Genomic DNA, 26,923 nt, shown 5'->3' with positions numbered 1-26,923 from the left:
TATCTCCACTATTACTATCCATGTATGTTTTATACTTTTTTAAATGTTTAACTTAACTTCTATAGCGGAGGTCAATGGGGCTGTGATTGGGGGGGAAACCGTGCCCATATTTGGAGTCATATGTCATAGATTTGTCATACATGACCAAGTCTAAGATCCACATCGGAGCCACGCTGTTCCCACGTGGATCCCGAGATCTACAATGATTACATTTTTTACACAGAACCCCCCAAAAGAACCCCCCAAAAAAGCCCCTAGTGTTCTTTTACATGGCATGCAGCCATTCCCGCATCAGAGGTGTGATGTGTACCACAAGAGCATCCGCATCTAGTGACATTTGTTTCACAGTCTAGTACCGACACTTGGTAAACAAAGTCCTTCAGCAAACCTACTGGGTAGAACAGGTGCGTAGGAGTGAAGAGCCAACGCAGGAAGAGGAAAAACATCCCACACACTGTCTTCACTTACAGCACAGTTTATTGACGAGAACACAACGTTGCGGTCAAGGAGGGTCAGTTTAACCGAAACGTTGTGTCCTCTTCAATCAACTCCACTGTATGTGTAGACATAGACAATTGTGCGGGATTCTTTCCTCTTCACAAACTACAGACACAAACTGGACAAATGATGTTGCAGACCACATTCACAGACGCTCCAGGATCCTACTGAATAATTGTCCTTCACTGGAGGCTGTTTTTCCAAATAAGTAGAGCATGCTAGAATTGTATGTACAAAACTTACTTCATAACGTAATTTCGCTCTCCCTTTCTCTTGTTCGCTCGCTCTCTTTCTCTCTCTCATACACACACAACAAGCTGCGGATCACTATTGCGTGTGATAGAGAGCTCAACAGTAAAACTGGCGGATTTGTGCGAGAGACGTATAAATAATAGATCTTTACTGATCCTGCGGGGGGAATGCAGGCACCAGAGGCAGCACAAGAGAACAAAAATATCACAAAAAAAGCACCAACAATGTTGAACAAATAGTATACAACACTATGCAGAACAAAACTACACCCAGAGTCAAAACAGTGTCCCGCCCAGAGCAACGACAACTGTGTAAGCAAACGGTATACGAACAATATACGCCCTGTACACTAAATAGCCTGTCATCACAGTGACTAATCACAGTGACTGTAATCATAGTGACACGTGAATGTGTTTGTGCGATCAGAAATACACTGAAGGAGACACTCGGGTGGTAAAGTGCCTGCCCACCACCACGAGCAGAGGCTGTGGGTTCGAATCCACCCGTGGTGCACCCGGCTTTGTTAGGCGTCTGTACGAACACAATTGGCCCGTGTTCGGGGGAGGGAAGTCGGGCGGGGAGGAGGGTGATATTTGTCACTGCATGTAATCCTACGGCCTGGGGGCGGCACCTATCAGCAAGGAGTGTTGTTGGGCGGGAGGAGTAGTACGAAGGCTCTACGTCCTCGCGGTGGGGGCTCCTTGCTGGCAGGTGAGTCAATAGGATACGACACAAATGTGTGTGGGGGAGAATCAATTGGCAAAAACAACTAAATTGGGGAGAAAAGGGGGTAAAAAGTACCCACAAAGTAATAATAATAAACTGAAGGAGAAATGTAAGAGAAGCAGGGAGTGGTTCAAGGAAGAAAGGAGCACAGACCATATCACACCCAGTGTTGCCAGATTCTGTGAGAGAAACAAGCAACCAGGTCTAGGAAAACCAGCCCAAAAGAAGCGACTATGGGCCACATGAGCACTTTAACATATACATCAGCTATTTGAAAATAGCAGATCTACAAGTAGATCGGCTATTTTGAAATAGAATATTGCAGGGAAATTATAATAAGCAGATCTGGCAACCCTGATCACACCCATCTTCCCATGTCAACTGTGCCTTTTACACACATGTCGATTTGACCCTGTGACTACCTCTGCTGCTTTAATCACTTAAACCCTCTACTCTTAGTACAATGGACCCGAGTTGCAACTGTACTTGGTATGCTCTTTTTTCCCCTCTACACCAAATCTCTACGCTGAAAATATATGTTTTCAGCAAATGTTCCCCCCAGAATAGGGATTCTGAGCCTCAAGTGGTTAACACCGTAACAACAATGCTCTCCAATTCCATGTCTGTACTACGTAATGTTAAAGAAGCTAATGACAATAGCACTGAATGTTGCAAACATATTTGCCAAATCTACAGTATACTGAATGCTAGATTATATTTAGCATTGAATGTGCACATGTTGTACTTGCTTGTAAACATGTAATAATTGGCATAGATGGAGGGGGTTTATCTAGGGCATGTAGTACAGACGCTAGATGCCAGCATGTTCATTTCATGGACATCATCTGTTCAATTCTCCTGAAGGAATTGAACAGATGATACAATTTCAACAAATCTGACGAAAGGACAAATGTCCTTTTTTTGTTGTTGTTGCTTAGGAACAGTAGATACTGGTCACACAGATTTCTGACCAACTGGTGTGTGACTTGGAACCGAGTTCTGAGGCAGTATAAAACACTTGACAAGCTCTTCTGAAGCCAAACAAGGTTCTTGTTCGCTTGGAGTGCGTTGCCGCCCTTAAAAGTCAACGTTGGAGCGTTATCGCTGGGCAGTTTAATTTGTACCGTTGATAAGTTGTTAAAAAGACAACGCAGTCTCATTCACCAACCTTGTAGATCTTCATGGCTTTAATCTTTCCAGTGTGCCTGACATGGGGTCCTCGGCACAGGTCAATCAAAGGTCCGCATCTGAGAAGTGTGAATAATTCAATTAGAAATGGCAGTGTGTGGAAACAAACAAAAGAGCAAAAGCGCACACCAGTAGTAAGGAGGTGCTGACCACTGGAATAGTAAACTAAAAAAAGGGTAAGGAGAGGTCGCACAGACTCGCAGCCACGATGCAATAAACTTTTTTATTTATAAGTTACCAACGTTTCGACATATTATGTCTTCATCAGGGTATGTGTGGAAACAAACACTGAAATCTTAATGTGTTCTCTGCATCCGTGTCATTTTATAGATTTCTTTGGCTATTTTTTGAAAAATCTTGGAAAATGTGTGCAAATCTTTGAACATATCTTTTTTTAAACACCTGAGGACCCGATTCTATCTCTTCTAAATCCTAACAGTTTTCTGAAAAACTTATGTTACTGTATCAGTGGTTCTCAAACTTTTTAATGTCAAGGACTCCCCAAAATAATATATATATTTGGCCTCGGACCCCCCCCCCTCCCCATCTCAAAATATTTTGTTCCAGAAGCAAAGATTTGAGGGGGAAAAAAAGAATATTATATATATACATACACACATACTGCACACACGTAGAGACTTTCTTTTCCAAAGATTCAGAAAATAGCAGATCTGCTATTCTTTGAATAGCCAAAATCTTAAATGACACATGGATGCTATCCTGGTCTTAAAGTGTTAAATCAAGCCTCAGTAACATCACTGTCAGTTAAGTTGGACTCACTAACCTGTAGACAGTAGTAGTGGGTGTGGTGACTTTCTCGTTCAGAATGCGACACTTGAATTTGTTGTACTAAAAAAACAAATGGCTCACATTAACAGAGACATTCTGAGAAGAGGAATACTTTTTTCCACATTGTTCCAGGTTCCCACACATTTTGAATGCCATCATCATAGACAAAATAAATACAAATCTAAGATTTAAAAAAAAATCGAAAATAGCCAACCTACAAGCTCACAATGCATCACGATACGAAAGGTTGTGAGCTTGTAGATCGGCTATTTTAACCATTTCTGAAATAGGGTTTAAGTGGTTATGGTTTTAGCCTGCGCAGTGTGACACATGCAGTGGTGGAAAGTAACTAAGTACGTGTACTCAAGTACTGTACTTAAGTACAATTGTGTGGTATTTGTACTTTACTTGAGTATTTCCAATTTCCAATACTTTTACTTCTACTCCACTACATCTCAGAGGCAAAATATTGTACGTTTACTCCACTACAATTATTTGAAAACTTTAGTTACTAGTTACTTTGTAGATATAAATTATTACATCATAAAACATACATTAACCACTTTAGTCCTATTATATACCAAGGCTATTTGAAAATAGCCGATCTACAAGCTCGATGCGACACGTTGTGAGCTTGTAGATCTGCTATTTTCAAACATTTCAGTACTTTTACTTTTGGTACTTTAAGTACATTTTGATACCAGTACTTTTGTACTTTTACTCAAGTACATTTTGCACACCAGACTTTTACCTGTATCAGAGTACTTCTACATTGCAGTATTGATACTTTTACCTAAGTAAAACATTGGAGTACTTTTTCCACCACTGGACACATGGTAATATTGGTAAATGGTGCATTTATATATAAAGGGTAAATGGTGCATTTATATATAAATGGTAAATGGTGCATTTATATATAAATGGTAAATGGTGCATTTATATAGCGCTTTTATCCAAAGCGCTTTACATAGATTGTGCATTACATTCACCCATTCACACACATATTCATACACCGATGGCAGAGGAAACCATGCAAGGCGTCAACCTGCTCATCGGGAGCAATTAGGGGTTCAGTGTCTTGCTCAAGGACACTAACTCTGGGGGAGCCTGGGATCGAACTGGGAACCTTGGGTTCCCATCCGGTCGCTCTACCGGCCACTCTACCCCTGAGCCACTGCCACCCCCAATATTGACATCATCATCTTTTCTTTTTATGCTTTGATAAATACACAGTAAGACTGTGGTTTTAATTACGGGGCCAGAGCTCTGCTCTGGCGCTCTGCTCTGGAACCGTATTGTTATTGGCAGTATTCTGTCACTTCTTCTGCCACTTTTCGCAGTTCTGGCTGAACCGTGCAGTCGCTTTTTACGAAACTCGGCCATATGGTAGATGGTCATGAAAAACGATCAAGAAATAATTCTCACACTCATTCGTCAAAATGTGGCGCTATAGCACTCAATTGAAAAATGCCAACTTTGAACAGGTACAACTCATGCCCTGTTTGACCTACAGCCATGAAACTTGGATACACATATGCGTCTCCACATGCTGAACAACTTTCACACTCTGACTTTTGACCTCTGACCTTTAGATCTCCCACCATTTTGAATTATATGAAAAACAGTCATTGGCTCCTAACTTCTGCATTTTTTCACTTATGGAAAATCCGTTGGAAATTTTTGTAGAAAGTGGTCCAAAGTTCAAGTGTGAAACGTTTCGTGCAGATTGCTCAAAAATCCCAGGAGGAGATAGATTTTAACTATTACAGTTTTATGAAAATTATTCATCTGTGCCTAAAACATACATGCAGACTCACATTTCTTTGAAACTTTGCAGAAATGTACAGGGTCATTCCAAATATCACTGAAACCAATCTTACTCCAATCGGCCAAAAGGGGGCGCTATAGCAATTTTTTGAAAAGGCAGACTTTAAACAGGCATAAGTCATGCCTCGTTTGGCCGAAAGTCGTGAAACTTGCTTACACATGTGCCTTGACTCATGAGGAACACACGTATCGATTTGACCATTAAGCTCCGCCCTTAGATTTTCCGCAATTTTGAGCAGTTTGAAAAATACTTGTTTTTGCCAGTTCTGGCTTAACCGTGCATACGCTTTTTACGAAACTCGGCCATATGGTAGATGCTCATGAAAAACTACCAACAAATAATTCTCACACTCATTCGTCAAAGGGTGGCACTATAGCACTCAATTGAAAGTGCCAACTTTGAACAGGTACAACTCATGCCCTGTTTGACCTACAACCATGAAACTTCGATACACACATGCGTCTCTTCATGCCCGACAACTTTCGTGGTCTGACTTTTGACCTCTGACCTTTAGATCGCCCACCATTTTGAATTATATGAAAAACAGTCATTGGCTCCTAACTTCTGCATTTTTTCACTTATGGAAAATCCGTTGGAAATTTTTGTAGGCAGTGGTCCAAAGTTCATGTGTAAAATGTTTCGTGCAGATTGCTCAAAAATCCCAGGAGGAGATAGATTTTAACTATTACAGTTTTATGAAAATTATTCATCTGTGCCTAAAACATACATGCAGACTCACATTTCTTTGAAACTTGGCAGAAATGTACAGGGTCATTCCAAATATCACTGAAACCAATCTCACTCCAATTGGCAAAAAGGGGGCGCTATAGCAATTTTTTGAAAAGGCAGACTTTAAACAGGCATAAGTCATGCCTCGTTTGGCCGAAAGTCGTGAAACTTGCTTACACATGTGCCTTGACTCATGAGGAACACATCTATCGCTTTGACCAGTAAGCTCCGCCCTTAGATTGTCCGCAATTTTGAGCAGTTTGAAAAACACTTAAACCCAGGATTTTTCAGCTATTTGCGTGAAACTGTATCATCTGTGTGATCTCCTTTTTCACAGTTACTTATCTGTTGGGCCAATGGCGTCTCCCTTAAATGAAGGCCTCACAATCTCAGGGTCGCCAGTTCAAGCCTCACTTGATGCATACTTAATTTAAGTTGAATTGCAAACAACATGACTGTATCATTGAATACATGTGCAAGTGTTAAAGGTAATGATGAAATGCTTCTTGGAGAGAGTATGTTTTTGCAATGTATGACAAACTTCATTGTGAAAATAACCGATCTACAATCTCAAAACTTTTCAGATAGCAACATGTTTCTGAGCTTGTAGATCGGCTGCTTTCACTGGTTCACTTTTATCTTCAACAGATGACCTCAGCCTGGACAAAGCTATAGCCCTATAGGTAGTGTCTCAGCCTGTGAATCCAAAGGTCGAGAGTTTGATTCCTGTCAATGGCAATAGGTTGAGATGTCAATGGGTGAGGTTTTTCACCTGGGATTGCCCCCCTGCGTCCTATATATGACCACCTCAGCTGGGTTGGGCTGAAAAGAATATTCGCCTGTTGGAATCATTTGCTTTGTCTCAATTTCAATCTATTCCCTTTCCATGTCTTATTGTGCTATTATTGCACTTTGCTTTTTGTCTGTCTGTGGGTGGGTCATTCCACTTTTCAATTGCATTGCACAAAACATAACTGCATCAAATAATGCATGTGCAATTGTTAAAGATAACATGAAATGCTAATTTGAGAGTATTTCATGTTAAAGATAACATGAAATGCTTATTCAAAAGTATTGTTGTCAAAACTCTCTCTCTCTTCAATCTATTCCGTTTCCATGTCTCTCTCTCTCTCTATTCACTGGCCCCGTATTATCGCTGCTTGCAGCTATATTCTTAGATTTGTATTCAATGCTCTTTAATCATTGTCTCTTCTGTTCCTATATTTCTTGATTGCATTGCATATATTTTTACTTACACCCTTTCTTTCCATGACCTTAGTTATAGAAAAGTGCTGTATAATAAAGTGTATTACTATCATTATTATAAGAGATGGAAGTAAAGTCATATTTTATTCCATAGATTTCCAGACCAGTGCAGGAACCCAGGTTGTGCGAGGATGGGATTCTCACCTTAAACATCTTCAGAAGTGTCTCCTTGCTGATCTCCAGCCTCTCGAAAGCCTGCTTGTCCTTCACCACGGCCTTGCACAGCGTCTCCAAGTCCCCAAAGTCATTGCTGGACACACTCCTAGAACAACCACATAACATATCGTCGCTGTCGGGCAGAAACCAGCTATCTTCATTTTTTAAAATTATAAATCAGTGCTATTGAACACCCTTTACGTCTGAGTGTGGGTTTTACAAATATTGAACCAATGAAAAGTATTAAAAAGCGCTTCTGACTAAACCTCCTAACTCCATTGGATCCTCAAACTGCCGTTCAAACACATTCAAGTAGTATCTGACAGTGTATTAAGTCACCATACCAACTTTGATGAGGCAGTATTGTGTTGTTCTAAAAACATGTTTTCTTTTTCATTTCCTGAAAAGTTAATTATTTGGACATAGCTGGTTTCTGCCCGAAAACAGAGATATACTCAATACATGACTCTACAGACTATGTTTGCTATGTGAGTACATATATCAATTAATCTTGAGGAACAGGAAAGCGGAAACAGCAGCACTAACTGGAATGTCTCGTTAAAAGAAATAAACCACTGCGGTAGCATCAAACCATTGTGCATTTTGTGCAAGATTTGTGTTACATGCATACATACATTACTTCAACACATTTGACCAGGTCAGACCAGAATTCTGCACTGACCATGAGGTCAAAAACTTAAATATTAAAGAACAGGTTCTTCTAATAATCCACTCCTGGTCAGCAGCCCTGCTAAAACATCCTTTAATTGGCAAACACCAGGTTCCCTACCCATAGAAATACTGCACGAGACACACTCTCACCTATCCTGATCAACCTGGACTGTGTTTAGTATCACTTAGCAGACAAGAAAATGCTCATGCCTGATTTATCCTTGCATCGCTCGCCGGTATTGCGCATCACCGAAAATAGCCGATCTACAAGCTCACAACATGTCGCAGTGCATTGGGTTGTGAGCTTGTAGATCTGCTTTTTTTGGTGCATGACACCGAGTATGACTCAGGCTTTTTGGTGATTGTACTTTGCTTACGTTTGCTCATCCATGTACATGTCATAGTAGAAGCCATTCTCAATGGGGGGTCCATAACATAGACAGCCTCCGTAGTGATGCTCCATTGCTTCCCCAAGGATGTGGGCACTGGAGTGCCAGTATACCTGAAAGAAAAGACCAAAGAAAATGACACATATGATATAACAAAGCACTTAAAACTGAAAATAGATGATGCTCCTCACATTAAAATGTGTTTTTTTTTCTAGACTAAAAGCATGGATGCAATTATGGATCATTACCTAGTTAGTTGGAAATATGTGATTTAACACAGAAACATCAGAAACAGAGAGGGTAAGTCCGCACACCGTTTGGGCTCCCAGTAGAAGAGTTTGTTTATTTGTTAGGCAACGTTTCGACAGGTCTTGATACATTCTGTACTTGCATGGCAAGACTAGCAGAGCCCTTGGCACTCGTATTAGTGAACATTGAAGTAATATCAGATGTGGTGATGAACACAACCCAGTTGCAGCACATTTTTTTAAATGTGGACACAGCATTACTTCTCTCCGTTATTGGGGTATAGAAAAAGTAGACAGACCCCCCAGTGGTGGTGACCATAACAGTCTACTCCTCCAACGAGAATATATTTACATATACACACACACACACACACTCAATACTATGTCTCCTTGTGGGCTCAATGGAGAGTTTGATGTCAAGTCAGTCTTGTGATTCTTTTGTATTTTTTATTTTTCATTTTTTTTTATTTCTCTGTACAGTATATCTGACATTTTGCATTGGTTCCGTTTTGTCCTCTTTATTATTTACTCTTTGCATTGCATCTGCTGCACTCATACTTTGTTAGTGGTCGTTACTTTTAGGCGTTTTTATCATAGAGGTACTTTTAATTTGAATGTGTCCATTTGAGCTGTGAATGGTAAATGTATCGCACATGAACTTTTTAGTGTTGGCCCTTTAACCTGTCCACCCTGAATGCCCTTATTTGGAAATATGTTTTTCCTTTTTTTCCGTATTGCTCTTCCCTAGATCTACAAGCTCTCTATATGGCATCACTGTATTCAGCCTGAGCCTGTAGATTTGCTGGGTGTGTTTGTAGGTTAATACCACAGCTGCCGTTGATTGTATTGTGCCTCTCCTTCCTGTATTTAAACACGCCTTTCTTTGTAATGTATCAAGACCAGATTAAGATCGGTTGCGGTCGAAACGTTGCCTAACAAATAAACAAAAACTCTTCCACTGGGAGCTCAAACGGTGTGCGGACTTACCCTCTCTGTTTCTGATGTACGTATTGTTGTCCAGCACCCGATAAATTCTTTTAGGATGTGCGTGCTTACCCCTCGTTCCCATTGTTAACACAGAAACATCACTGCTGAAATATATTGCAATCATTTAACTGAAAACTGCTGTATTTCTTTTTTGCACTTGAAAGGGCACTCAGATTCAAGCACTTAGCTTTGTTCAGCTGGAGTACAACGGAATATTTTCTCTATCATATAACTATATTTGAACCCATCAGTAATTGGTTCATCCTAAACATCCATATCTTTTGACAAAAACATTTTAAAACTCTGACATTGAACATGGCACAGGTCAACATTGTGATTCACGTTGTTTTTTAGATCAATTTTAGTTTTGTATTGTATGCTTTATTTCAGACAGAGACAGTGAATAGAGACAAGAACTATTAGTATAGCCCTTATGTGTGTGGGATGTGCACTTATTCAGTGAACCACAGTGCCAATTCCGGTTGATTTTAAGATTGGAGGGCCACAGAGTGATTTCCTCCCACATAATGTACATTCAATTGCTTGTATATATGTGGACACCTCCAACACCACATTACAAATGCCGGATTTGACATTTTCACTGCCCACTTGTAATGTCACCAAAGCACCAAAGGCACTGCGTCAGTCCTACTCACAGCCTGGGCGTCCTCGTTGTCAAAGCGGAGAATCTCCAGAGAGCAGTCCTTCTCCAACGGTCTGTCCAGGTCCCACAGCTCCCCACTCACCCGAGAAATCACTGCGTTGTCCGCCAGGCCCTGACTAAAGGCCAAAACACATTAGTGTCTGAAAGAGCTGCTGGGAAAAAATAGGTGACGTTGTGAGGGATAATTAAGTCCCCATCATCAGTTGTTGTGGGAGTATTTGCTACAGTACATTTTGCACATGTAGAATTTGTTCTCTGCATTTACCCATCCTAACTGGGTAAATGCAGGGGGGGGAGCAGGTAGGGGTTAACCACTAGAATTTAGACAGATGCCAGGTTCATTTGTTGACCTGGCATCCAATAGTTTTAATATATGATTATTATTATTTTTTGATATTATACCATTTTAGACTGATGCTAGGTTCTTGGTTTACCTATGATCCTAGATTGCTGAGGCACTACACTGTCTCTCTGAATTTTATGTATGTGTTTACCTTGCTTACTTTAAAGGAGAATTCCAGTCATTTTAGATGTTTGATTTGATGTGTCGCTAACACACCTCCAAAGGTATAATGAGGATTAGTGGGGAAAAAAACGAACTTTGGAGGTGCTAAAATAGACGATTTTCATTTATACACATTACTCCATTATGCCAGGGGAAGGGGTCTCCACAATGGACAACAGGGGCTTCTCTGGAAAAATTCAACGGCCCTTTGTATGTTGGTGAGTGATTAGCGACACATCAAAGCAAACATCTAAAATGACTGGAATTCTCCTTTAAGTCGCTCTGGATAAAGAGCGTCTGCTAAATGCCTAAATTGTAAATCGCAATGACTGTTACACATACAGTACAATCACTAGACAGAATGATCAGTAGTAATTGAATAGAATGTCCGATTGTAACGAACAATCAGATATTCTATCGCACTGAAAAAACACAATATCCAGCAGTCTACAATACCTGATACCACAGGCTAGCTGGTAGGGGGTGGTGACCCAGGCCTGTCCCGCCACCTTGCCACCGTCAGGCAGCTGGACAGTGATGGGCTTTCCGTCCGCAGCTCTCCTCGCCTGCAGGGCATCGCTCTCCTTCTTCAGCTCCTCGTACAGACTCAGGCGCTCTGCTATGTAGCCAGGCAACGGCTTCGCCTGGGAACAAAACAGAAGAGGTCAAATATAATGACCAGTGAACAGTAACACACACACACACACACACACACACACACACACACACACACACACACACACACACACACACACACACACACACACACACACACACACACAAAATGGAGAAAACAGCTTTTAATTAGAATTGTGTGCATTTATAATGGTGTATTTGTAGCACTGGATTATTTGGTCACACATTCCTAACACCACAAAAGTGGCCAAGTTTGAATTGAAAGGAGGGAAATTACAATTGTGAAGACAACACAACGTTTCGGTCGAACTGACCTATAATTTTAAATAAATGTTAAATATCTCTATAGTCCCCTAGCTATGGAGTGTTTGTTCAGTAACAGGACTCTCCCCGTCTCAATAGCTCTTTAGTAAACATAAAATCAGATCAGAATACCAATTCTATCCAATCGGGAGAGAGAACTCATATAGGATAAATACATGAAATGGAAGGGATCAAACAGACAAATGAGCTGACACAATTGGATCTGGAACACTACGCGATGCTATGCGATGTGAGACTGCGGTCTAGCCAACATCAACTCAGGACTCCTGAATCGCTGCCCTCCACACTCTCCTATCTAACAACAGGGTCTTGAGCTCTACAGTGTTGTTAGATAAGCTGTCAGCAGTGCATCTACGTAGGTGGTGCGCTTCTTGCCTTTCCTGCCTTTGCCTGGAACACTATAACATTTAAGCTGATAAATGGGTACTCTCTCCTGACTGGATGCAAACCACCTGAAAATGTATTTTCTGAAAAGAATATCACTTACAGGTAGCACCATTAATGAGCTCCAGGTCTACATAACTGCTGATTCATTTTGTGCTGTCAATTCCTCTGTTAAGCCTAATCTGTACACCACTGCACAATAATGTCACACGCCATAAATACATAGTCTTCAAGTTGTTAGCTTGAAAATCTGTTATTTCAAAATGTTCCAAAAATAGCGACATGCTGTGAGCTTGTAGATCTGCTATTTTCAATATTTATCATACAAGGAATTATATGGGGCTTAAGTGGTTAATATGAACACAAGCAAGCAGTTTGGTGGATGGACGTACAGACAGATGCTGTGACAGTGACACTCACTTCTTTTCTCCCTCCGGCTTCCTGTCCCTTATCGTCCTTCTTTTCCTTCTTGTTCTTGTCAGCAGCTGGCTTGTTGTCACCTGGCCTGGGATTAGGGACCACCACCTGCAAAGAGTCATGTGCATAACATATATCTATTGGATAACCATAACCAACGGCACCATATCACATTTCATTAAAAGTGAGCAACAACAGAACATGATGCAATTCAAAGCAAGCACCCCTTGGACAGCATGGTGGTGGCACTAGGTGACACAGGGTGTCACTGCTATTTCTAGAAAGGGGGAGTTTGCCAGGGCAGACTGGTAGCATCTGATACAACACGAGACCCAACTACTCAGCATCATTACTACTTTTCCTCATTATAATGACACCATACAATAACAGAAGTAAACAGATCTAGCCAGGATGAGTTCCTTAGCCCTGATACATGACTCTCACATTATATGACAGTCATGGATGAACTTCAACATAGTGTTTGCACTTTCTCCCTTTTTGTCTCGTACATCTACATAAACGTTCAAATTTCAAATATAAAGTGCTTACCCCGTGGCCACGGATGTTACAATTATGTACGGCTCCTCAAAAGTACCCGTATCTTCCGTATTGTTAAATAAAAAGCATTTTAATCCGATCGGTGGCCATTTTCTTCGTATTTACTCCATATGCTTTCAACTACGCGACCCTATCGGTTGAGAGGTGTATTACACTCTGATACATCATAACTCTATGAGAAAATGGCCACCAATTGAATTAAAGTGCTTTTTATTGAGCAATACGGAATATACGGATACTTCTGGGGGCCCGTACATGATTGTAACATCCATGGCCATGAGGTAATAACTTTATATTTGAAATCTGAACGTTTATGTAGATGCACGGACCAAAAAGGGAGAAAGTGCAAACACCAGGTTGAAGTTGATCCATGGGCCATGGATGAACTTCAACCTGCTGTTTGCACTTTCTCCCTTTTTGGTCCGTACATGGACCATGGCTATACCTTGTTATCTGGTGGGTTCTTGCTAGTGTTCCTATGTGGAGCTTTGGCAGTAACAGTGGCTGCTGGTGACACTGCCTGCTGCCGGCTCTGGGCCTCCAGCTGCAGCTCTGCCTGCAGACCCCTCCGGAGGTGCAGCAGCCGGTATGAGAGCTTCTCATTCTCGCTGCGGAGGCTCTCCAGCCCCGGGGGGACGACGGTGGGAAGACAGACGAGGCCGCTCGGGCCTCCGTTCACCAGTCCGTCACGGAGACTCGTTATCTCCTTGGTGAGGAGCTGGATTTGGTGCTCCTGTGCGGCCAGGCGTGCAGACAAGCACTCCGCCATCTTTAAATGTCCAATAATAATGTCTTCAGAGCTGCGCAGGGGGGATAGCGCCCTCCTGTGTTGTTTTAACTTATAGCCATGGATCACATCCATGGCTACGATCGTCTGTCACGAACGTCATGAATTAACTTCAACCTGGTGTTTGCACTTTCTCCATTTACAGCCCGCACATCTACATAAATGTTCAAATTTCAAATATAAAGTGCTTCCCTCATGGCCACAGATGTTTTAATTATGCCCGGGCCTTCATAAGTACCCGTATTTTCCGGATTGTTCAATAAAACGCATTTTATTCCAATCGTTGACCATTTTCTTATAGAGTTATAATGTATCAAAGTGCAATACATCTCCCAACCGATAGGGTCACGTAGTTGAAAGCATATGGGGAAAATACGGAGAAAATAGCCACCGAACGGATTAAAATGCTTTTTATTGAACAATACGGAAGATACGGGTACTTTTGAGGACCCGTACAGTGTTGTAACATCCATGGCCATGGGGTAAGCACTTCATATTTGAAATTTGAACTTTTATGTAGATGTACGGAGCTACCAGCTAAAAAGGGAGAAAGTACAAACACTATGCTGAAGTGTATCCATGACAGTCATGTATCAGGGCTACCTCCTGTGTTGTGAAAGTTGTGTTAACTGTGTCGCTCACATGTTTGGAACCCAAAAGGTTAAATTAGTGTTCTTAATTGCCCTCTTGAAGACCAATAATAAAATATCCTATTCATCTTATATATTTAAAAGCAGTTTCAACAGACAGACAAATACATTTAACATTTGACACCATGTGGATGGTCTGCAGTACCGGGTCCAACCAGTAGGAGGCAGTGTCATATTTTACTGACGCTACACGTAAAGTTGACAGTTCACGAGCATGGGCTGTCAGTTCATAGGGTAGTTTTTACCTTTTTATTTTTTGTATTCTTAACTTTATATCATTATTATTGAGGATAGCAACAACAACCAGATAGAGTTCGTGTACTCTGGTGACAAAAATATTACCTTATTTGAGAAAAAAAAAACTATTAATCATGTTAAAGCCAGTGGTGTAAAGTAACTAAGTACATGTACTCAAATAGTGTACTTAAGTACAATTTTGAGGTATTTTTGTTTACTTGAGTATTTCCAATTTCCAATACTTTTACTTCTACTCCACTACATCTCAGAGGCAAATATTGTACTTTTACTCCACTACAATTATTTGACTAATTTAGTTACTAGTTACTTTGTAGATTTTAATTATTATTACAAAACATACATTCACCACTTCAACCCTATACATTTCGGCCATTCGAATGAGAATAATGAGAACTTACTTACTTGTGGTACTTTAAGTACGTTTTGAATACTGGACTTTTACTTGTAACAGAGTATTTCTGCATTGTGGTATTGATACTTTTACTTAAGTAAAACATTTTAGTACTTTTTTCCACCACTGAGCATTACCACATTTTAAAAACTACAACAAAACTATTAATCACGTTAAAGCAACGACACAATTTGAGACACTTTCATAATTTATACAACGTTTTCAGGCCAAGGACCCCCTAGCTGAGACAGATGAAGCAGGGACCCCCTACTCGATATTGCATAAAATTGTGCATACAATTGTACAATGTCACAACGCCTTCGCAGCGCAAGGCGTTGTGAGATTGTAGATCTGCTATTTTTGGTTAAACTTCTACTCAGAAAAGGGATGCTAGGGTTCAAGTGGTTAATGTAAAACAAAAAATCATAGCACACAAAGATTTGGCGGACCCCCTGTAGTAACTCTGAGGACCCCCTAGGGGTCCCGGACCCCCTGTTGAAGACCCCAAAGGAGAGCAGCCTCTGCCTTACAAACATAAACTAGGGCAAAATAAGTACCACATGTCCTCCTGTAGCGTGTGATCATGTAAACATTAACTCTGTGTGTGTTCATGATCGGACAGGTAAATCATTTTAATTTAATGAAACATTCTGAAGAAAAGTGAGCCATAGCTTTGAATGGTAAATTGTACATTTTAGAATAATTGTAGCTGGTAAAGAAAAGACTCTGCTTGTTCTGTGATTTAAACTGGTATTTATAGTAGTACACTAGCCTTGGATCAAGGCTATCATACATGTATTTTATAGAGACTTTCACTTTCGTATCTATGACAGATATGCAAATGTAAAGATCTATAAAATACATCTATGATAGTCTTGGTCCCAGGCTAGTAGTACACATTGGTTGCTAACAACACAGCAGCACTGCATGCCTTTTTTTCTCTCTTGTACATATTTTTAATTTTTCATACCAGTAACCTGTAAGCTGATTGTATGACGTTCTGGATGGTAGTGTGTATATCTGTCAGTCTCTTATATATCATCATGATTTGTGTGCGTGGGGATCTCATTTTAAACAAGCTCAGTGCTTAATGAGTCTTCCAGTTTAGTAGACCTTGTATTGTGAATTTCTACTTCCATGTACTGTTGTTCTCATGTCTTACTAAATAAAGTACATCAATCAATCATGTATAACATCCACTGAATCATGTTATAGTCGATCATTAAGCATACACGTTGCACAACAACACAGAATGCACACACTGTGTATTTAAACGTTTAAAAACAATAATAATAATCTGACCTGATGTATTTCAGGACATTTGATGCAGAACCATGGCTGCCACTTCCAGCTTCGCCCCTCCCAAACTGACTGACTTCATCCTGACAGAGAAGCTGGGGAGTGGGACCTATGCTACAGTCTACAAGGCCTACAGCAAGGTAGACCTACTGGTGTTATTATTATGCAGTCTACAAGGCCTACAGCAAGGTAGACCTACTGGTGTTAATACAGTCTACAAGGCCTACAGCAAGGTAGACCTACTGGTGTTAATACAGTCTACAAGGCCTACAGCAAGGTTGACCTACTGGTGTTAATACAGTCTACAAGGCCTACAGCAAGGTAGACCTACTGGTGTTAATACAGTCTACAAGGCCTACAGCAAGGTAGACCTACTGGTGTTAATGCAGTATGTTAGTTTCTGGCAGCCTTTTATACTCAGCTGAGCCAATCAAGTGTCAGTCAATCAATTGTGGGTTCAACCATGTTGCAGGTTACCTCAACCATGCAACAGATCAGATCTAAACCACACATTCCATTAAACATCTGCATCAATTCAATACCCCTGGTAAATACATATAACTTAAGCACCCTATTGCAACACAAACTTCACATTATTAGCAGCTTCCAATATACAACCCAAAACTCCCCTCTCTCTTCTACTGTGGTCCAGTCCAAACCCATATATGGTGCTCGGGCACCCTGGGGACTCTTTTGCCCGAACACCCTGGAACAGACAGACATAAGCAGTATTAAAATCACAATCCAACATCCCATATATATTGCCACATATTATATTGCACTAAAACATATTGCACATTCCTCTTATGGTATTGCACTGACTATATTGCACTTGCCCATCATGATCCAATATTCTTGTGTGCAAATATACTGTGCAAAAGAGTAAAGTGCAAAATGCTGTGCAAATATAAATAAATCAATAAATACTGTTACAATATATATATATGTGCAAAATAAGTGGTGTGCAAAATAGTGCCGATTATAAGTAACAGAGGACCTCTTCGTTACAAGCCTACAGAAGGGTACTATAATGCTACAGTCTGCAAAGCCTACAGAAAGGTAGACCTACTGGTGTTACAGTGTACAAAGCCTACAGAAATATACTGTAGGCTTATTTTAAATCTTAACTTTTTTGTTTTGCTTAGTTTTTTTGCTGTTTTAACTACCGGTAGTTATTTTCCTATTATTAAAGTCGTTTGCATTTGTTGATGTATTTAATCCCTGTTGTATTTCACTATTCTGTTCTGCGTCCATTGTGTCTTGTACTGTGATATAGACCGTGACATTTTGATGCTTTTCACATCCTTTGCAAATATTTTATACAATGTTGAAATGAAAAAAAAAAAAGAAAGCCCAGAGCTGCAGCTGACGTCCGGGTGTTGACTGTCTGTGTCCTTGTAGGGGGACAGCCGAGAAGCGGTGGCAGTGAAGGTGGTCGGGAAGAAGACTTTAAACAAGGCTTCTATGGAGAACCTGCTGACAGAGATCGAAATCCTCAAGACGGTGCGACACCCTCACATAGTCCAGCTGAAGGACTTCCAGGTCAGGCACAGCAGCTAGTGAAGTGTGTGGAAGGAAGCCTCCCGAGCATTGGTTCTCTAAGTGGGGTCCGGGGACCACCAGGGGTCTTTGAGGGGTTTCCAGGGGGTCCCCAGCTAAATGATGGAACCAAATGAACCTTTATGGGTCTGTATGTCAGAATATTCAGGAGGACTCAAATGCAGAAAACAGCAGGCAAGAGGCAGAATGAAGTTAACTCAGTCTTTACTTAATTCCCGTTAAACAGAACAAAAAAACAATACCAGAGGTATGTCATCAAAAAACAGCAAACAAGGCAGGCAAGGGCAAGGGCAAAGATTAAATCCAAAAAACTTCTTAGTCCAGGAGCAAAACAAGTAAAGGGCGGTGGTTCAGGCTGGAACATAAGACAGGCGTTACTAAGACAAACTGACAAATGATAATGTTGAAGCACACTGAAATATATACCCTCAAACTAATCACAGAAACACACAGCAGGTGAGTAGCAACCTGTGAGGAGTAGACAATTAGATAGGGGGAGTGAACACAAGGGCAGGTCTAGAGAGGATTCCTGACACTGTAACTCTGAGAGTGTACAAATGTTCTATTTGTACACTCTCAGAGTTAACATTGATTTCACTATATAAATTGGCATCCCAGAGATAGAAATGCCATTAAATGGGGGTCCGTTGCCTAATGCATGTCAAACTGTGGGTCCTTGGAATTAAAATGGTTGAGAATCACTGCTAGAGAGCTGTAAAAATCTTCTTCTATGGGGGTCCCTGCAACACATCTTTTCAATTGGGGGTCCGCAGGCTAATAGGTGTCAATTTGGGAGTCCTTGACATGAAAAAGTTCGGGAAGCACTGCTATAGAGAACCGAAGTCCGGAAATGTGTCCTCTGCATTTCACTAAAATGTAGGATGGGTGGGTCAGTGGATGGGTGGGCCAGTGACTGCCCGCTGCTCCTAATGTTTAATACCAGGAGCAGCGGGCAGTCACTGACCAGCGCCCAGGGACCAGCAGCTTCAGCTGTTGGGTCTAGGGGCACTAACAGGAGGAGTATGCGCTCCACATGCATGTGTTTTGGTCATCCTAGTTATATTTGTGTAACTATAACTGAAGCTTTTTCCACTCTCCTCTCAGTGGGACAGTGAAAACATCTATCTCATTCTGGAGAGTTCTGTGTAGCTTTACAAATGGCTTCTAGTTCCTAACAGTTTTCTGAAAACCATATGTTGCTATAATAATATGGTGCTCAAACTTTTTCATGTCAAGGACCCCCAAAATTACATGTATTTGGTCGCGGACCCCCATCTAAAAATATTTTGTTCCAGGGACCCCCCAGAAGCAAAGATTTGAGTTACAAATGTTCGCTTTAAAAATATATATATATATATATATATATATATATTCAAAGATTTGCACAAATGTTGACGTTTTTCTAAAATAGCAGATCTACAAGCTCACTGCGCGGCACTCGGTGCCGCGCTGTGAGCTTGTAGATCTGCTATTTTTGAATAGCCCAAAGTATAAAATAATGGCTTTAGCTAAAAATCTAAAATGACACAGATGCGTTCCCGGATTGAATTGGGTTTAACTGAAGCTTTTCCCCCCTCTCCTGTCAGTGGGACAGTGAAAACATCTATCTGATCCTGGAGTGGTGCTCTGGAGGAGATCTCTCTCGGTTCATCCGCGGCAGAAGGCTGTTGCCAGAGAGCGTGGGACGTCGCTTCCTGCAGCAGATAGGTGAGCTGAAGTGAACTGAACTGTTTAGAGGCTTAAAACAGTGTTGATTGCATATAACGGGGCGGCAGTGGCTCAGGGGTAGAGTGGCCGGGTAGAGTGAACTGGAAACCGCAAGGTTCCCACTCCAGTTCGATCCCGGGCTGGGGAGCCCCCCAGAGTTAGTGTCGAAGTGTCCTTGAGCAAGACGCTGAACCCCTAATTGCTCCTGATGAGCAGGTTGGTGCCTTGCATGGTTTCCTCCGCCATCGGTGTATGAATGTGTGTGTGAATGGATGAATGGCACAATCAATGTAAAGCGCTTTGGATAAAAGCGCTATATAAATGCACCATTTATAGCCAACGTCTACAGCCGTCTAACTCCCACCAAAAGTATATATATCGTTGCTGTCGGGCAGAAACCTTCTTATCTCCATATTCTAACTTTCTGTGTTTTTTCGACGTCACACAAAAGAGCTTGTAGATCTGCTACTTTTGCTATTTCGGAATTTGAACCCTGAAAAGTAACAGTTTTGGACATATGAGGTTTCCATCCGACAGAGACTATATATAGACTATATATATATATATATATATATATATATATATATATATATACACACACAGTATATAGGACTGTTTAATGGTTTATGTATACGGACATGTAGATGTCGTTGTTGCCTGACTATGTGCTACCATTAACCCATTAAGACCTGAGGTCGATTCTACAAATACCTTCTTAACCAGTAGTTCTTTCAAGATTTTACAAAAATGTGCAAGATGTACAGATATACAAGCTCGCAGCACGGCACAAAGTGAGCTTGTATATCTGATATTTCTGAATAGCCAACACTAAAATCTAAAATGACACAGAATGCTTTCCCTGATCGATGGGTTAAAATAGACCTGTACTGTGGCCACCCCGGAGCATAACCATACCATACAAATAAGGCTATAGTCCTGACTCCGGTTCGACCCAAGGCACTTTACTGTATGTCACTCTGCCTTTTCCGTCTCACTGCATCTATGTGAAATACAGCATAAAATGCCAAAGCTAAAAAAAAGAAAATAGACCTGTGCTCTTTTAAGATAATTAATAATGAAGTCATATTATTGTCCAATAATATGACTTAATTTTAAAACAAGTACTAATCATTTAGATTAAAAAAAGTTTCTTTGTTTCGTTTTGTCTTTAATATGAAATTACCATTTTTTGTTTGTTTCTTTTGTCTGTTTTTTGAATGTAAAATTTCTGTTGTTTTGTCTTGTATATATATTTTTTGTCTCCGTTTTGTATTTGCATTGTTGCTCCCTCCCTGCCTCCCTTCCCCAAAAGGACCACAATGGAAACAAGCCTTTGGGCTTTCTTGTGTATTTATCCTTTTGAATTCATTTTCAATAAAGTGCTCAATCAATCAAAAACTCTTGTCTGTGTTGGGCTGTGCGTGCACGGCAGTTGAATTTGATAGTTTCACAGCTTCATTCAATTATATGGTTCATTTTTGTTGTTTCTGTTTCATGTTCCCCTGTAAACAGCTAGTGCCCTACAGTATCTTCACGAGAGGAACATCTCTCACCTGGACCTGAAACCACAGAACATCCTGCTCAGTGGCTCTGTCCTCAAACTAGCAGGTGAATCCGTCACACTGTCATCCAGAGCCAGCATTTATTCTGCTCATTAACCCATCAAGACGGGGAAAGCATCTGTCATTTTAGATTTTAACCACTTGAACCCATTGTCTTATACTTTGGCTATTCAAAAATAGCAGATATACAGCGCGGCACCGAGTGCGGCACTATGAGCTTGTCCCATTTCACAAGTTTTCAAATGTGTAAAAATCTTTTGAAAATAGCAGATCTACAAGCTCACAATGTGTAGCATCGCAACGCATTCTGAGCTTGTAGATCTGCTATTTTCAAATGGCCGAAATGTATGTAGGGCTGAAGAGGTTAAAGTATGTTTTGTAATAATAATCCAAATCTACAAAGTAACTAGTAACTAAAGTGTTCATATAATTGTAGTGGAGTAAAAGTATAATATTTGCCTCTGAGATGTAGTGGAGTACAAGTAAAAGTATTGAAAATTGGAGATACGTAATACGTAAAGTAAAAGTACCTAAAGTACAGTACTTGAGTAAAGGTCCCGGCTGGCCATTAAAAGGGTGAAGTCTGACTGATGATTTTGTAGTGGTTCTTTATTAAATCAACGTAGAAACTGGCGAAGAAAACATAAAATACATAACATAAATCAATACAATAATCCATTAACGTCATCAAATCTCAAATGGCACAATACATTTCCCATAAAATCCATGGGCCTACATCACAAACTAACCTACATAATGCATCTTATTAGAAAAATACATGAAAAAGGTAAATACATGAAAAAGGTACAAACTATAGCAATAACCCGCAGACAATAAAAGCCAACAATAAGATCACTCAGATAACAATAAGACCATGTAAACAGTGCAACAAATCCAACAAACAGAGACATATACCTTGTTCCCCTTCCAGCTAGGTGCTAATTGTGGTAGACAGTGGCATGGTGTGTGGCTTCCATTTGTTCCAAGTTTGTCATTTTAACCTTCCTTCCGTCCGTCACCGTCACCCATCCTTCCAGGGTCCATTGGCGTCCGTCCTTAACCCATCCTTCCAGGTTCTATTGGCTTACAAACATCATGTGCAACACTGTGCAGTCCTTAATGCTCCTCTACCACCAAACCCATTTTGTTGTTTGCTCTCAGGCACCTGCAGCCCCATACTGGCCATCAGCACCAGGTGAACTTGATTATTCTAATTACAGCTGATTTGCTCCTGTGCGCAGGAAACTCTTCAAGTAAAAGCCTTGCAGACCTGATGTTTTGGCAGGAAGCTCTTCAAAATAAAAGTAACAGGGACACCAAATTTATACTCCTGGAAACCCCCCTTCGGGTCCGTTACAGTACTTAGTTACTTTACACCACTGGCGACAGATGGCCCAACCATGAGATCACAGCCTTGTCAGGGTGCTGCTGTTGTTCTTGGAAGGAGAGCTGTGTCAGCTCGAGTGTCTGTGATGTTTTCACAGCATAATGAAGTATTCTCAGACTCAATGAAGACACTTGGTTAATTGTGCACTGCTTGCTCATCATAAATAATCAGAGACCAGGTATTATGCCATCGGTGGATACTGTGTGGTACAAATACAGTGATACAACGCGATTGATTGATTGAATACTTAATTAACACGTTGCAAATTGTACAGAGGTACGGTTTACAATGATTGTTCAAAAGGATAACACAAAAAGCCCGAGGGTCTTGTTTCCATTGTGGTCCTATGTGTATTCAATTTGTGAGAACAAACGTATTCAGCATTGAGCAGACACTCGAGTTCAAAGTGTTTTACATTAATTATCTTGAGTGCATTGAGGTGTTTCCTCAAGAGAAATGGTACCCTCTTAACACTGGCAATATTAATTGAGTAATTCATTAAATTATATGAATGCTATATAGAGCCACACCGGAACCACATGAATGAACAAAATACAGACAAAATACAGCTACCCATACACAGTAAAATCCTCAGTATTCGTTTAGCTCAGAGTGCACAAATGGATCCTTCATGGACCCCATTTGGTAATGGGGTCCATGAAGGAAGATTGAGGAGTTAACTGTGTACAATGGCACAAAACCTTTTCAGATGGGCGTCCACACCCAAATTCATATCAATTTGAGGGTCCTTGACATGAAAAAGTTTGAGAACCACTGGTGTACAGAATGTGAATGTTACACAGTAATAACTTGCTTATCTCCCCTCCGTGTGTGGTTTCAGACTTTGGCTTTGCCCAGTACATGTCCCCGTGGGATGAGCAGTGTGTGCTGAGAGGCTCTCCTCTCTACATGGCTCCTGAGATGGTGTGCAGGAGGCAGTATGACTCCAGAGCTGACCTCTGGTCAGTAGGAGTCATTCTCTATGGTGAGACAGACAGACAGTTGCTGCACTTCTTTTAACACCACTGGTTCCCAAACCTTTTGGCTCGAGACCCAAAAGAGAGATTTGATGTCTCCCCGGGACCTAAACTAGCCGAAATAGCCGATCTACAAAATCACAACGTGTCGCGATGCGACACGTTGTGAGCTTGTAGATCGGCTATTTTCACACTGAAAGCTTTTTTTAATTCATGGAATTTGTTAATTTTCTTTTTCCCTGAAAGATTTAGATTCGAGATTTTTTTGTGACATTTTTGAAAATATTTTGAATTGAAGAACATTTTAGGAAAATGGGGGATATTTACCCGCGACCCATAAAAATGGGACCGAGACCCAAACATGGGTCCCGACCCAGTGTTTGGGGAACAGTGTTTTACATAATCTGTCCTCTTTGCATTTAATGTAGACCACTTTTCTTATACTGTAGTCCCAGTGACACGTCATTGTTTAAACTTGGGGATATGCTTCAGTTTGTTTGTTCAACCAGTGGGATGTAAGATGTTCTGACAGAGGGCTGTGTGGAGTATGGCTGGTATGACATTGACGTTACTTTTACGTCAATCCAGGCTAAAGTGCATTATCAACACAGTATTAATAATGCACTTTGCTTACCCCTTAAGAAGTAATCTACCCACTGCAATGTTTATATGCACTGTAGAAGCACTGTTTGGCCGCGCACCGTTCGCCTCAAGGTCCTACACTGAACTGGAAGAGAAGATTCGCAGCGACAAGCCCATTGAGGTGAGTCACATCCCAGAAACGGCCTTTTACGCAAACCGTGAAGAATAGTTAAACGTGGCGCTGGGTAAGGGAACATGAGCTAAGGAGTTACGTTATGGTAATAATGTCCTTGTTAGTGTGTGCATCACAGAACGTTCAATGTACTGTAACACAGGCAGATTGATGTCTTTGGTCATTTTGCTTTAGAGTCGTGAATATTGTGAATCTATGAAGAAATAATGTCACTCCTCCAAACCAACCAAAGAGAATCTCTTTCTGACCTGTCAGTGCTAGCTTTCTGCATCGTCACTGCTGTGCTGACACACAGGGCACAACAGGGGTGATTACAAGCCTGGAAACTCAGACCAATCTGCCAGAGCCAATTAATTTGGTCATTACTAGTGTACATTAGTGTGTTGTTCCCCCGTGGAGCCACTAGGGGGCATGATTGCTCAGTATACCTTCACTTGTATGAAGTCATTAGAAGTTGGCAATAGGCAGTGCTGCGTGCATGTGCATCTGAAGTGGTTGAATGTGCTTAAAGCATGCTTCCAGCATACATACCAACAATGTGAGATGTCTGAATCACTATACAATCCCCAGACAACCATAAGCCTACAGGGCAGAACGGGGAGCTATAAAGCCTGATTTATGCCTTATATCGTGTCTTGCATCGAAAAAATGGTAATCCAATTCAAATGAGCTTTATTGGCATGAGAAAACATATGTTTACGTTGCCAAACAAGTGTCAAAACATCATAAAAAACAATTTTAAGAAATGAATGGGGAAAGCATGTACAGTCGGTGGGGGGTACAGCATTGTGTTAAACAGAACTATGTCACATTGCGTCGGTATATATGTTACAGGTAGATTGGCATTCCAGGTAGATTGGAAAAGAAGAGCTTATTTTCACCGCCCGTCCGCCCCCCCAGGCAATTCTGTAGAACCAACGCTAGAGGGCAATAAGTCCCACACCACACACGCACGCATGCACACGCGCACAAACGAGCACGCACGCACACATGCATGCGCGCGCGCACGAAGCACAAGGGGGCGAGCCTGAGGAGGCGGGGGCGGGCTATGTTAGTGCAGCGAGTGGCAGTTGGGGGAAACCATGGAGGGGCAAACGCAGTCCCCACAACATCATTTACTATTCTGTGCCTATTGGTACATAACTCGGACGGCGCTGATTCGACTAGCAGACCATCGGCCGGTATAAAGCTTTTTGAAATAAAGAGCAGAAATCTTTTAAGATTTTGCAGTCACTTTTGGGACAATTAGCAGCATTTTCCCCCAAACTATTTAAAATAGTGTAGAAAAAGCCTCAGAAAAGTAGCAGCAATCTGTAAAAATCATTTTGTTAAAATCATTTTTTAAATATAATCAATTAAATTGATTAGCTCAACTGTTAACTGTTGCACCCGTAAAAAAAAAAAACGACTGCTTGTTAATGCCAAGCTAGAAGGTGACAGACAGACAGACAGACAGACAGAGGACGGACAGAGGAGGATGATGATGAAGCTGTAATGTGTGTTGTGTTGTGTTGTGTTGTGTTGTGTTGTGTTGTGTTGTGTTGTGTTGTGTTGTGTTGTGTTGTGTTGTCAGCTGCCTGCTGGGGCCCGGGTCTCCAGGGACTGCAGAGACCTTCTGCTCCGGCTGCTGGACAGAAACCCTGACACTCGGCTCACCTTCGCCCAGTTCTTCTGTCACCCCTTCGTGGATCTGGAGCACATGCCCAGTGCAGACAGCCTGGGCAAAGCTGTGAGAGACAGGGTGGGGGGAGGGGAGGGGAGGTGTGTGTGTGTGTGTGTGTGTGTGTGTGTGTGTGTGTGTGTGTGTGTGTGTGTGTGTGTGTGTGTGTGTGTGTGTGTGTGTGTGTGTGTGTGTGTGTGTGTGTGTGTGTGTGTGTGTGTGTGTGAATTACTCAGGTATTTTACTTAAGTTAAAAGTAGCAATACCACAATATAAAAACACTCTGTTTCAAGTAAAGGGCCTGTGTTAAAAAATGTTACTTGAGAGTAAAAGTACAAAAGTATTGGCATCAAAATGCACTTAAAGTACCAAAAGTGAAAGTACAAAAATGTTTGAAAATAGCAGATCTACAAGCTCACAACACGTCGCGATGCTAGATCGGCTATTTTCAAATAGCCTAGGTATAAAAGTGCTAAAGTGGTTAATGTATGTTTTATAATATAATGATCTATATCGGCAAAGTAACTAAAGTTTTCAAATACTTGTAGTGGAGTAAAAGTACAATATTTTGCCTCTGAGATGTAGTGGAGTAGAAGTAAAAGTACTGAAAATTGGAAATACTCCAGTAAAGTAAAAAATACCTCAAATTGTACTTAAGTACAATAGAGGATATGCGTGTGACATCATCATCAAA

At 41.1% G+C, this 26,923-nt stretch overlaps 2 protein-coding genes across 5 annotated transcripts in view; one reads left to right on the top strand and one right to left on the bottom strand.

Moving 5' to 3' along the window:
- Positions 1-13,991, bottom strand: part of tars3 (threonyl-tRNA synthetase 3) — a 38,302-nt gene extending 24,311 nt beyond the window's left edge. Inside the window, exons 1-8 of the mRNA XM_084075640.1 lie at positions 13,662-13,991; positions 12,662-12,766; positions 11,354-11,541; positions 10,385-10,508; positions 8,482-8,606; positions 7,421-7,538; positions 3,449-3,513; positions 2,645-2,723 (exon numbers count right to left, since the gene is read on the bottom strand). Of these exons, the coding sequence (XP_083931766.1) occupies positions 2,645-2,723; positions 3,449-3,513; positions 7,421-7,538; positions 8,482-8,606; positions 10,385-10,508; positions 11,354-11,541; positions 12,662-12,766; positions 13,662-13,985 (1,128 nt within the window). The 5' untranslated portion in view covers positions 13,986-13,991. The remainder of the gene's footprint in view (positions 1-2,644; positions 2,724-3,448; positions 3,514-7,420; positions 7,539-8,481; positions 8,607-10,384; positions 10,509-11,353; positions 11,542-12,661; positions 12,767-13,661) is intronic.
- A 1,873-nt stretch (positions 13,992-15,864) lies between these two features.
- ulk3 (unc-51 like kinase 3) overlaps positions 15,865-26,923 on the top strand; it is a 37,015-nt gene continuing 25,956 nt past the window's right edge. For 2 of the 4 annotated variants that reach the window (XM_084051558.1, XM_084051560.1), the window contains exons 1-8: positions 15,865-15,924; positions 16,619-16,741; positions 18,003-18,143; positions 19,748-19,868; positions 21,381-21,476; positions 23,659-23,802; positions 24,475-24,557; positions 26,143-26,298. In XM_084051558.1, coding sequence (XP_083907684.1) covers positions 16,637-16,741; positions 18,003-18,143; positions 19,748-19,868; positions 21,381-21,476; positions 23,659-23,802; positions 24,475-24,557; positions 26,143-26,298 — 846 coding nt within the window. In that variant the 5' untranslated portion in view covers positions 15,865-15,924; positions 16,619-16,636. Of the gene's footprint in view, positions 15,925-16,618; positions 16,742-16,928; positions 16,967-18,002; positions 18,144-19,747; positions 19,869-21,380; positions 21,477-23,658; positions 23,803-24,474; positions 24,558-26,142; positions 26,299-26,923 lie in introns of those variants that run through there. The other 2 variants (XM_084051559.1, XM_084051561.1) reach the window with 2 other exon arrangements.

The sequence above is a fragment of the Gymnoscopelus microlampas genome (genome assembly GCF_963454915.1).
Source record: "Gymnoscopelus microlampas genome assembly, chromosome: 1".
In the NCBI taxonomy this organism is placed as follows: Eukaryota; Metazoa; Chordata; class Actinopteri; order Myctophiformes; family Myctophidae; genus Gymnoscopelus; species Gymnoscopelus microlampas.
This window is presented reverse-complemented; position numbering and strand designations above follow the sequence as displayed.